This window comes from Capra hircus, chromosome 28 (genome assembly GCF_001704415.2).
Source record: "Capra hircus breed San Clemente chromosome 28, ASM170441v1, whole genome shotgun sequence".
Classification (NCBI taxonomy): Eukaryota; Metazoa; Chordata; class Mammalia; order Artiodactyla; family Bovidae; genus Capra; species Capra hircus.
The window spans coordinates 35,183,882-35,197,525 of NC_030835.1; the positions used below are offsets into that span (position 1 = coordinate 35,183,882).

At 39.5% G+C, this 13,644-nt stretch overlaps 1 protein-coding gene across 1 annotated transcript in view; it reads right to left on the minus strand.

Annotated features, from left to right (window-relative positions):
* Nucleotides 1-13,644, minus strand: part of RYR2 (ryanodine receptor 2) — an 814,256-nt gene that overhangs the window by 286,289 nt on the left and 514,323 nt on the right. The window contains exon 27 of the mRNA XM_018042460.1: nucleotides 12,766-12,913. Coding sequence (XP_017897949.1) covers nucleotides 12,766-12,913 — 148 coding nt within the window. The remainder of the gene's footprint in view (nucleotides 1-12,765; nucleotides 12,914-13,644) is intronic.

Below are 13,644 nucleotides of genomic sequence, written 5' to 3' on the forward strand. Positions count from 1 at the left end.
AAAATCATAGCTTTGACTTTCTGAACTTCTGCTGTCAAAGTGACATCTCTGCTTTTTAATATGTTGTCCAGGTTTGTCACAGACATCCAAGAAGCAAGCTTCTTTTAATTTCATGGCTGTAGTCACTGTCCACAGAGATTCTGCAGCCCAACAAAATAACATCTGTCACTGCTTCCACTTTTCTACTTGCCATAAAGTGATGGGACCAGATGCCATGATCTTAGTTTTTTGAATGCTGAGTTTTAAGTCAGTTTTTTCACTCTCCTATTCCACCCTCATCAAGAGGCTCTTTAGTTCTTCTTCACTTTCTGCCGTAAGGGTGGTGTCATCTGCATATCTGAGGTTACTGATATTTCTCCTTGCAATCTTGATTCCAGCTTGTGATTCATCCAGCCTGGCATTTTGCATGATGTACTCTGCATAGAAGTTAAATAAGCAGGGTGACAATTTACACCCTTGTTGTACTCCCTCCCCAGTGTGGAACCAGTCTGTTGTTCCAAGTCCAGTTCTCACTGTTGCTTCTTGACCCACAGAGAGGTTTCTCAGGAGACAGGTAAGGCACTCTGTTACTCACATTTCTTTAAGAGTTTTCCACAATTCATTGCGATCCACACATACGTGATACCACACAGTATATGTCTTTCTGACTCATTTCACTTAGTATAATGCCCTTCAAATGCATCCATGTTGCTGTAAATGTCAAAATTTTCTTCTTTTTATGAGTAATATACCATTGCATGTCTATACCGTACCTTCTTTATCCACTCATGTGTTGATGGACACTTAGTTGCTCAGCCGTGTCAGACTCTTTGTGCTTCCATGGACTGTAGCCCACCAGGCCCTTCTGTCCATGGAATTCTCTACCAAGAATACTGGAGTGGGTAGCCAATCCCTTCTCCAGGGGATCTTCCCAACCCAGGGATTGAACCTGGGTCTCCTGCACTGCAGGCAGATTCTTTACCGTCTGAGTCAACAGGGACACTTAAGTTGCTTCCACACTGCAGGCAGATTCTTTACCAGCTGACCCACAAGGGAAGCCCCTAAGTTGCTTCCATATCTGGGCTACTGTAAATAATGCTGTTAGGAACACTGGGGTGCTTGTATCTTTTTGAGTTATTATTTTTATTCTTTCAGATATATACATCAGGAGTGGAATTTCTGGGTCATAATTGGTGCACTATTCTTACACTCATTGATGGCATTCAACTGAACTTGAAGTGAACATGCTGTTCATAGATATCATGAAAAGGACTTGCACGCTTCACGGATTTTCCTCCAAATGTCCACGAGGCTCAGTTTATATTCTAATTTTCTTACATTACTATAGAGTAGCTTGCAATCACGGTTTAAAGAAGAAACAGATCAGGATTCTGTTTCTTGATAAAATCACTAAGTGGAAATCTGAATCCACAGACATTAAAAAAAAAAAATACCCAGGCAATCTGCAACAAATTTCTGTTGCATATCCTAAAACATTGAGCAGCTGAACACAAAAGTAGGCCCTATAAGTACCTGCTGAATTGAATCTAAGAACAAAGACTCTCTTGAGCCCTGGACACAGGAACGCTGCCAAACAGGTAACCAGCAGCATCGCTGTCAAAATACAGAACTTTTCTCCAAACATGCAATTGTTATTCTTTGCTTGAATTTAAACACTCTATATTCGTATATTTCTAGCTCATGTAAGTATGTTACATAAATGATTTTTATACAGTTATAATAAGTGCAATAGTAACTGACATTTTAAAAACTGAACAGCAGATAAATTCCCATCGCACTCTATCAGGGCTACTCAAAGAAAAAATTCAGGATTTAGGCCTTTAAAAACCACTTTAAGATTAAGGGCAAGGTCTGATAATATACTGTGTTCCTTGTACCCCAGAGATCCTACCATCAAGAAGGCAAACACCAATGACCATTCAAATAGGACCTACAATAGCTACACTCACTGCATCTAAACCATACACCAAGAGACGCTTACCACTAGAGGGCAGTCAAGATCTAACTATAGATTAAAAGTATACGTTATTTATAATAAGCTGGAATGCAGGCTGCTAAGCCTATTCAGTTGTGTCCGACTCTGTGCGACCCCAGAGACGGCAGCCCACCAGGCTCCCCCGTCCCTGGGATTCTCCAGGCAAGAACACTGGAGTGGGCTGCTATTTCCTTCTCCAATGCATGAAAGTGAAAAGGGAAAGTGAAGTCACTCAGTCACGTCCGAATCTTCGAGACCCCATGGACTGCAGCCTACCAGGCTCCTCTGTCCATGGGATATTCCAGGCAAGAGTACTGGAGTGGGATGCCATTGCCTTCTCTGGGAAGGCAGACTAGTCTCTTGAAAAGTTTACACTTATCTAGAATCCTTTAGATCTAAAGTGATATTTGAGTGAACTCCGGGAGCTGGTGATGGACAGGGAGGCCTGGCGTGCTGCAATTCATGGGGTCACAAAGAGTCGGACACGACTGAACGACTGAACTGAACTGATAAGTAAGCAATTATAAAACCTTTTAATGAATAAGCATAGATGACTTTTCCAAATATCTTAAAATATTATTTAGGACAATTCTCCAAAGATAGCACAATTTCAACACTGAGTTCATATTCATCCTGGAATACATAAATCAGCATTCTGCTGACTAAGAGAAAATAAATTATAACCCTGATGAATTACATAAGGTCCAGTATTCTGGTCATCTGATGCAAACAGCCAACTCATTGAACAAGTCCCTGGTGCTGAGAAAGACTGAGGGCAGAAGGAGAAAAAGGGTGCCAGAGAATGATATTAGTGGACGGCATCACTGATGCAATGGATGTCATAAACTTGGGCAAACTTTGGGAGATAGTGAGGGACAGGGAGACCTGGTGTGCTGCAGTCCCTGGGGTCGCAAAGAGATGAACACGGCTGCGTGACTTAACAAAAACAGATTCAATTTTAACAAAAATATCAGGCCCTAAGATAAGCTACATAATCTATATTCAAAATGCATAACCAACAAGGACCTACTGTATAGCACATGGAACTCTACTCAATGTTATGTGGCAGCCTGCATGGGAGGGGAGTTTGAAGAATGGATACATGAAAATGTACGGTTGAGTCTCTTTGCTGTTCATCAGAAACTACCACAACATTGTTAACTGGCTATAACCCAATACAAAATAAAAAGTTTAAAGTTAAAAAAAAAATATGGTGTTAATTTTTCTGATGTCAGCAAAACAGTATAGCCAATTACAAACTAAAGTTTTAAATCGTATCTTAGTGATCACCAGACATTTTGCTTCATTCCACAAACCATCTCACATCTATCTTTTCATTTCCATTTTTCACCATCCTTCTTCTGAAGATCACATGTTTCCAAAAGCCTCGCAACTGGTCTCTCTATCCAAGCACTCTCCCCCTCCAATCTGTTCCTTTCCACCGTCGTCATAGTACTGCTACTGAACACTCTAACCACAAATCAAACTTTCGCTTTAAAACTTTCTGAGGCTAGAATTTCTCATACAAATTTACCAGACTTCTTAGCTGGGGCTTTCAAAATATTCCATATTTTATAGCCTAATCCTTCTATTTCCAACTATTGCTGTTCTCTCCCCACTTACACTCTGTATCTTAGCCTAACTTGATAATCAATTTTCCCTCATCTCTTTCTGTATTCAATTACATCAGGTACACTTCCCCCTCCGGCAAGAACGCTCTTTCTACCACCAATCCCTGCTTAGTATTTTGATCTCTCTAACAGCAAACTCAGACACACGAACTCAGACATGGAAAATGAGTCTTTCTTATGTATGTCCCATGGATTTCAGTGGCCACACATGATAAACAGAATAAACTCTACAGAACAAGTTAAGAACATTCATTAAACAAATAAGTAACAACAACTGTAACAACAATTACAACAAACATGATAACAAATCCTGGAGGAAGGGAGAATCCAGAGCTGCCTCATTTTATTGTTCAAAATGTTCAACTTTCAACAAAAATAGTGAGACATGCAAATAAGAGAGTATGTTTTATATATATGGAGGGGAAAAGTCAATAGAAACTGTCACTGAGGAATCCCAGATACTGGACTTTTAGACAAAAATGTTAAACTAGCTATTTCAAATATATCCAAAAAATTAAAAGAAACCTTGTCTAAAGAACTTAAGGCAAGTATGAGAAAAATGTCTTACCAAATAGAGATTATAAATAGAGACTGAAATTACTTTAAAAATAGACTCTGGAGTTAAAAATTATAATGACTGAAATTAAAAATTCTCTAGAGGGGCAAAACAACAGGTTTGAGCTTGAAGAAGAAAGAATCAATGAATCTGAATAAAGATCCACTGAGATTATTAAGTATGTAAAGCAGGGGGGGGGAAAAAGAGGAAAAATAAGCAGAGTCTTACAGACCTGCCAGATGCAGCAAGCCTAACAATGTACACATAATGAAAATCTCAGGAGAGGAGAGAAAGAGGCAGAAAGAATACTTAAATACTGACAAACCATTTTCCAACTTTGGTGAATAAAATTAATTTACAGATACAAGCAGCTCAACAAAATCCAAGTAAGATAAACTCAAAGAAACGCACAATGCACATCATAGTCAAACTACTGAAAGACAAAGAGAGGACCTTGGAAGCACCAAGAAAGCAGCAGCACATACATACAAAGCCCTTCATACGAGTAACAGCTGCTGTCTCATCTGAAAACATGGCGACCAGAAGGCAATGGGATGGATATACACAGTGCTGAAGGGAAACTCAACCAGAATTCTATATTCAGAAAATCTTTATTGGTCTCTCCAAGGCTTCTAACACACAGCATCACTCTCTCACTTTTCTCTCTGAGCAAACAGCCTCACTTAATATTTCAACAGAAAATTCTAACGAAACAGTAACAATTTCCCCAGCTTCTTCCTGATTTTCCATAACATAGTTTAGTGCATTTTTTAAATCCTGACTGCTCCGCCATCAAGCTTAGTGGTGCATGTGTTCTTCTTATGTAAGGCCAAATCTTTTATCTGTGTTGTAAATTTCATTTCCCCACCCCTAATCATCTTCATATCATGCTTCATCAAGTTCCTCTCCTTTATTTTCAACCTCTCCTTTCCACTGGTTCTTTTTCTTAGAACCAGAAACCGCTTCTTAAAAATGTCTAAATTTCTCCTATTTAAAGAAAGGAAAAATGTAATCCTCTCTTTCTCTCTAGCAATAGTCTCAGCTACACACACACAAACGTGTATATGTGTGTGTGTAAACTGAGTCTTGGTTGCTGTGTATAGTTGTCTCAAACACAACTCAAACTGAAATTCCAAACTCAGAATCTCTCCAATTTCCCATCTCTGACTGTTCCAAAACCATTCCAGACACCCCCTTCATCTTTCTACTGATTCTATTTCCAAATGTCAAACGAGTCTGTCCTATTCTTTCTATGCACAGTACTGGTTAAGTTCAGGCCAGAAAAAGTTCAGGAGTGCCAAAACACTCCTCATCACCACCACACTGCTGTCCCCACCTTTCAGTTTGTCCACATTCAGCCCATTCTCCAAAGAGAAATGGAGTGATTCTTTAAGCAGAAAAACCTTCTGTTTCAGTCTCTGCCTTCTCTCGTTCATTTCCTTCTACTTCTCAAACTCTACTTGATACTCAGCCATGCAAAGCCAACTGAAAGTTCCCAGGTGCAGTCTTTCCTGGACTGCCAAGCCTTCACACGCAATTCCCTCTGTCTGAACAAATGAACCTGACTGATTCCTACTGATTCTTCTAAGTAGATGGTTTGAGAACACATCTCCAAATATTTTGTCACACTTCTCTAAAAAACTGTGGGCTTAAGTGTGAGATGCATTGAGTGACTCACTTCCAACAAACAGAATATGGTAGAAGTCACTGCAATGAGCAGTGAGGCTTCTTTCTTGCACTATCTCTTAGATTACTCACTCTGGGGGAAGCCAGCTGCTATGCGAAGGAAGTATCTCTGTGAGGAGGTCTTCATGACAAGGAACCTGGATCTCTTGCCAATACACAGAGAAAATCTGAGTCCTTTAACCAACAATTATGCAATTGAACTGTCTTAGCAGCAAATCCCTCAGCCCCACTGAAGTCTTCAGATGACCACAGCCCTGGTGGACTTGACACAAACCTCAAGAGAGGCCATGATCCAGAAGTGAAGTCGCTCAGTCGTGTCCGACTCTTTGTGACCCTGTGGACTGTAGCCTACCATGCTCCTGTGTCCATGGGATTTTCCAGGCAAGAGTACTGGAGTGGGTTGCCATGCCCACCTCCAGGGGATCTTCCCAACCCAGGGATTGAACCTGGGTCTCCCGCATTGTAGGCAGATGCTTTACCATCTGAGCCACCATGATCCAGAATCACCTGACTAATCCACTTGTGTGTGCGGGCTAAGTCGCTTCAGTCACGTCTGACTCTTTGTGACCCTATGGACTTTAGCCTGCCAGGATCCTGTCCATGGGACTCTCCAGGCAAGAATACTGGAGTGGGCTGCATGCCAACCTCCAGGGGATCTTCCTAACCCAGGTATCAAACCCATGCCTCTTGTGTCTCCTGCATTGGCAAGTGAGTTCTTTACCACTAGCATCATCTGGGAAGCCAAATGAATCCATTCACAAATCCCTAAAAGATAGAAACTTTGAGATCAACAAATGTTTGTTGGTTTAAGCCATCAAATTTTAGGGAGGGATTTGTTACACAGCAGTAGATAACTAATACATCTCTTTAAGATTTTTCTGACAGCTCAGTTAAACCACTGCTGGGATACTTGGGGATTAATGCTTACATCACACAAAAGTGTGAAAAATTTAGTCTACCTTCCCTGCCTATAATGAAATCTACCTGTGGGCAAAACTTTTTCATTCATTGTTGAATATAAGCACAGTAGATGTTCAATAACTACATATTAAAATCAAATGGAAATGAGGATGATCTGAAATATGAAAGTAATATGAAACCCAAAGATGGCATCACTGATTTGATGGACAAGAGACTGAGCAAGCTCTGGGAGTTGGTGATGGACAGGGAAGCCTGGCATGCTGCAGTCCATGGGGTCACAGAGTTGGACACGACTGACCGACTGAACTGACCTGAACTGAAGCTGCTTTTCTTCCTTCTTGAAATTCATATAAGTCACAAGAAAGGGAAGCATAACTTACTAACACATTGCTTCACTGATGTGTTAAGCAAGATTATATTACACTTGTAAATAATATGTACGTAAATATGTACGTTATCAGAACAACACCTTATCCAGCATCCTCCTGAATATAATTCTCACTAAACGTGAATGTGTCAGATGTATCTGACATAATTTATGCCCATAATTATTAATGTCTATAAATATAATCATCATTATTTTCTCTAGCATATACTGCATGTTTCCTTATACAGGGTAAAATGTACTCTCCTCCCTGAATACTGCCTGCAATTAACTAATTCCTTGAAAACTCAAGGTTATTGTTACAGCCACGATTAATCATTTCTCTGAGCTGTAGTGGGTTTGTTTCTTTACTGTTTTCTCTTTAATTAGCTGGCTGTCATGTGTAACTTAAGAACTGAGTCAGCTTAACATTGGCAGTGCTCTATATAATTTTCAATGAATATCAGAAAAGTAATGGTATAGGAAATACATATAAATGTAGGGTAAATAACTTCCAAAAATGTTTAAAATAAAGCAGAGTTGGGGAAGAAAGTGGAGAACACACTACTAAGCGTCTAGATAGCCAAAATATAAATATTCATGTAGAAAGGAATAAAAATAAAATTGGAGGATATCAAGTGGTTGCTGTGTCAGGCTTTAAAACCATGGATGATTTTTTTCACTGAACCTTTACTATCATCATTATAAAATTTTTCCAGCAGAAAAGATATAGATTGTTATCTCTCCTATCTAATACTATCTAGGGAGACACAAAGGTAAGAAAATATAAAGTTAGAAGGAGGCTCAAAAATATCTATGACTATTGTATACTTGCTAGATATTTGTTGTATGCGTAATAGGTATACACCTAATAGAGTAGTTGAATCGAATATTTTTAAAGTATGGAAAATACTGGAAAATGGTATACTATCACAGGCATTCTTAATGAATATTTGTGTCCTTAATGTATCCAACTGCTCATTAAAGAGTGAATTTAATAGGTCGTCCCACTGCTGGGCATACACACCGCAGAAACCAGAATTTAAAGAGACACATGTACCCCAATGTTCGTCGCAGCACTGTTTATAATAGCCAGGACATGGAAGCAACCTAGATGTCCATCAGCAGATGAATGGATAAGAAAGCTGTGGTACATATACACAATGGAGTATTACTCAGCCATTAAAAAGAATACATTTGAATCCATTCTAATGAGGTGGATGAAACTGGAACCTATTATACAGAGTGAAGTAAGCCAGAAAGAAAAACACCAATACAGTATACTAACACATATATATGGAATTTAGAAAGATGGTAACGATAACCCTGTATGCGAGACAGCAAAAGAGACACAGATGTATAGAACGGACTTTAAGACTCTGTGGGAGAGGGCGAGGGTGGGATGATTTGGGAGAATGGCACTGAAACATGTATACTATCATATAAGAAATGAATCGCCAGTCCAGGTTCGACGCATGATACTGGACGCTTGGGGCTGGTGCACTGAGACGACCCAGAGGGATGGTACGGGGAGGGAGGTGGGGGGGGGTTCAGGATAGGGAACACGTGTATACCAGTGGCGGATTCATGTTGATGTATAGCAAAACCAATACTATATTGTAAAGTAATTAACCTCCAATTAAAATAAATAAATTTATATTAAAAACAAAGGTTTGTAGATTTTTGAAAGTAGGAGCTCTTAACACTATTACTAATGACTTAAGTTCTCCATAGGATACCACAGTCACTAAAAAGATGTAAGACAAAGACACTTGCAATTATGAGTTTACTCATAATAATTCATGAGTGGGTATTTGTAAGTCTTCCTCAGACAACCACTTTGCCTTATTGCATTCCTTTTTCTTGAGGATGGTTTTGGTTACCACCTCCTGTACAGTGTTACACACTCCCATCCATAGTTCTTCAGGCACTCTGTAATCCCTTGAATCGATTATTGGGAATAGATTGGGATTCCCTTGAATAGAATTCCTTGAATCTATTGGGAATATACATAAATGTCTGAAAGTATAACCAAAAAATGACAATAATTTATCTTTTTGCCAAAAAAACATGCTGGTCATAGCAAATATCCTCTTCCAACAACTAAAGAGATAACTCTACACATGGACATCACCAGATGGTCAATACTGCTCAGATTAACTACATTCTTTGCAACTGAAAATGAGGAAGTTCTGTTTATAGTCAGTCAAAACAGCTCTATACTGGAGCTGACTGGCTCAGATTATCAGCTCCTTATTGCAAAATTAAGACTTAAATTGAAGAAAGTAGGGGAAAGCACTAGGCCACTCAGGTACGACCTAAATCAAATCCCTTATGATTATACAATGGAGGTGATGAACAGATTCAAAGGGTTATGGAGTGCCTGAAGAACTATGGATGGAAGACTGCAACACTGTACAGGAGACGGTGACCAAAACCACCCCAAGAAAAAGAAATGCAATAAGGCAAAGTGGTTGTCTGAGGAGGCCTTACAAATAGTTGAGAAAAGAAGAGAAGAAAAAGCCAGAGGGAAAAGGGAAAGATCCAACTGAATGTAGAGTTCCAGAGAATAGCAAGGAGAGATAAGAAAGCCTTCTTAAATGAACAATGCAAAGAAATAGAGAAAAAACAATACAATGGGAAAGACTAGAGATCTCTTCAAGAAAACTGGAGATACCAAAGGAACATTTCATGCAAAGATGAGCACAATAAAGGGCAGAAACGGCAAGGACCTAACAGAAGCAGAAGAAATTAAGAAGAGGTGGCAAGAATACACAGAAGAACTGTAAAAAAAAAAAAGTGTTGTAATGATCTAGATAACCACAATGGTGTGGTCACTCACCTAGAGCCAGACCTCTTGGAGTGTGGGGTCAAGTGGGCCTTAAGAGAAGCATTACTACAAGTAAAGCTAGTGGAGGATGGAGTTCCAGCTGGGCTGTTTCAAATCCTAAAAGACAATGCTGTTAAAGTGCTGCATTCAATACGCCAGCAAATTTGGAAAACTCAGTAGTGGCCACGGGACTGGAAAAGGTCAGTTTTCATTCCAATCGCAAAGAAAGGCAATGACAAAGAATGTTCAAACTACCACACAATTGAACTTATTTCACATGCTAGCAAGGTCATGCTCAAAATCCTTCAAGCTAGGTTTCAGAAGCTCATGAACTGAGAACTTCCAGATGTATAAGCTGGATTGAGAAAAGGCAGAGGAACCAGAGATCAAATTGCCAACATCCGCTGAACCACAAAATAACCAAGGGAATTCCAAAAAAATTCTACTTCTGCTTCATTAACTACAACAAAGCCTTTGGGTGGATCACAACAAACTGGAAAATTCTTAAAAGAATGGGAATACCAGACCACCTTACCTATCTCTTAAGAAGCCTGTATATGAGACAAGAAGCAACAGTTAGAACTGGACATAGAACAACATATTGGTTCCAAATTGCAAAAGGAGTACATCAAGGCTGTATATCATCACCCTGCTTATCTAACTTATATGCAGAGTACATCTTGTGAAATACCAAGCTGGATGAATAACAAGCTGGAATCAAGATTGCTAGGAGAAATGTCATCAACCTCAGATATGCAGATGATACTTTTAATGGTAGAAAGAGAAGAGGAACTAAAGAGCCTCTAGATGAGGGTGAAGGAGGAGAGTGAAAGAGATGGCTTAAAACTAAATATTAAGAAAACTAAGAAGATGGTATCCAGACCCATTACTTCACGGCAAATAGAGGGGAAAGGGAGAAAGGTGGAAGTAGTGACAGATTCCCTCTTCTTGGGCTCTAAAACCACTGCGGATGGGACAGCAGCCATGAAATCAGGAGACAATTGCTTCTCGGCAGAAAAGCTGACAGACGTAGACAGTGTGTTGTAAAGCAGAGACATTACTCTGCCAACAAAAGTCCATAGAATCAAGGCTATGGTATTCCCAGTGTTCACATACAGTTCTGAGAGCTGGAGTATAAAAAAGGCAGAGTGCCAAAGAATCAACACCTTCAAACTATGGTGCTGGGGAAGACTCCTGAGAATCCATTGGACAGCAAGGAGATCAAACCAGTCAATTGTAAGGGAAATCAAACCTGAATACTCATTGGAAAGACTGATGCTGAAGCTGATGCTCCAGTATTTTGGTCACCTGATGCAAACAGCTGACTCTCTGGAAAAGTCCCTGATACTGGGAAAGATTGAGGGCAGAAGGAGAAGAGCCATCAGAGGATGAGACGGCTGGATGGCATCACCAGTGAACTTGGACAAACACTGGGAGATGGTGAGTGACAGGGAGGCCTCGTGTGCTGCAGTCCACGCAGTCAGACAGTCGGACATGCCTGGGCAACTGAACAGTGACACACGATAACCATGTATAAATATTCCCTTGTTACACATAGTAACATTATATAAATATTAGCAATCATTACTATTTAAGGTTGAATTTCTATGCAGAGATAATACACTAAAAATATTAGTCATTAGAGAATATTTGGCATAGATCTTAATAGTTTTCTACCAAGCAATATAGGCACTGCAATGAAACATACAACTCATGTCATTTTTGGCAATTTTAAAATATGGATGTTAACACAACTCAAACCACAGGAGCAAATGATTAAGGGGTTGACTATCTTAAGCCATATTCTTAAAAGGTATTATTCAAAGGAAATATGTTCTTCATAAACCCTTTAAAAATCCATATATTCAACACATTTATTGAGTGTCTGTTCTAGAGCGTTTTCCTTAAAGCAAAATATTGCGCTAATTAATTACTATGGCCTAAATGCGAGAGTCTAAATAATGAAGATTTAGAAAACACTAGCTCATCATCCTAGATTTACAGTAAGTTCCCCACATATGAATGAGCTCCATTCTGAAAACATCTTGACAAGTTTAATTTGTTCGTAAGTTCCACAAAATTAGCCTAGGCGCTTAAGTAACACAGTCAGCTATATAGTATTGTAATAGGTTTAGAATACTTTTCACACAAATAATACATAAAAACACAAAAAATAAAGAAAAGATTTTTACCCTTACGTTACAGAACTTTGAAAATTACAGTAGTGCAGTACAACGGCTGGATATAGGGGTTGGCATCAAGCGAACAGGCAAGAAGAATTACTGCTCAGGGAGGGAGAGCAGGTAGAAATGCTGGAGCTGAAGGATCGTCAGCAATAGGAGACGGGGGGCAAGCTGCAGCATCACTCGGGCCTGACATGATTGGACATGTAAACCCACATTCGCAACTTCGAAAGTTCACAACTTGAGGATTCATATGCAGAGGACTTACTGTTCTCCCATCAAAAACTAAAATCAGCTCTTCTGAAAGAGAGCTGGTGAGGTGAGTGGGATTGAGGGGCAATATCAGAATCACAGAATTAACTGTATCCTCAGACTCTTCGAGAAGGTAAACTCATTTCTCCCCCTCTGCAGAATCACCAAGGTCTTGAGTCCCTCTGCTGAGAGATGACCTAGTCCTTTAAGTGTCCTTCAGGACAAAAGTTCCCTAAATACCTGGCCTGAGTCACATACTTCAAATAAAGGACTCTTATCTCACACTCCCTTTTATTCATGCATTTGGCTTTAAAGAATTTACAATGTGATTTTGCAATGAGAGGAGAAGAAAGTGAAATGGAAATACCATGATCTTGATCAGGTGCCTCCAGGTTGTAGCCATATCCCAGCAGTGTGCGTACAGCCTCACGGAGGCTATCCTTATTGGATTTCTTAGTTCGGTCATCTAGAAGGGCATAGGGAACAAGCCGAGGGTTTCTTCTGTTCTTTACATCCTACAGGAAGGAAAAAAAAAAAAAAGGTATATGATCATTAAAGGACAAGCAACAGCATTTGGAAATGACACAGGCACCAAATACATCAAAATACAAAGTGTCTGAAGGTAGATATTGTGCCTTCTAATTTCCCTTTGTCTTTCCAGGTTGTAGGAGTTAGTGAAATACTCCCAGTATGAAGAATCTATCAAGTGAGTCACTGATCAATGTAAATTAGGCTCTCTCCATGAAAATAAAGTGTAAAAATAACAGCAATAACAGAAGTCAACTTTAATGATCTCAATAACCATCATCCACCTGTCAAGAATAAAAGGCAATGGGCTAACTTAAGAGAACCTACCATTTCCTTGCCAAGTTGACTGACAGGTCTTTGTTACAAAAAGAGCCTAATTAGTAACCATCATCTCTCTGACTTTTAAGTCAATGTACAACACAAGGCTGCTGTCCCTTCCTCAGAGAAAAGTCAGTGCGTGGATGGCCACCTCATGACTATAAATAGCTTAAAAAAATAATATTCTGACTCCATCAACTAGTGAACCTGGTAGTAGCGGGGGTATTAAAAGAACTGCAAACCTCACAATTTTCTTTTATAAAAGAGGCTCCAAGTTTAAAGCATGATTAAAATGGCAAGGACCAAGCAAGAAGACAGGCTATCTTAACAAAAGGATACATAATTTAAGAGTAAATACAAAATCTGGGCAGTGGAGATGCCCCAAGACTGCAAGTCTTTC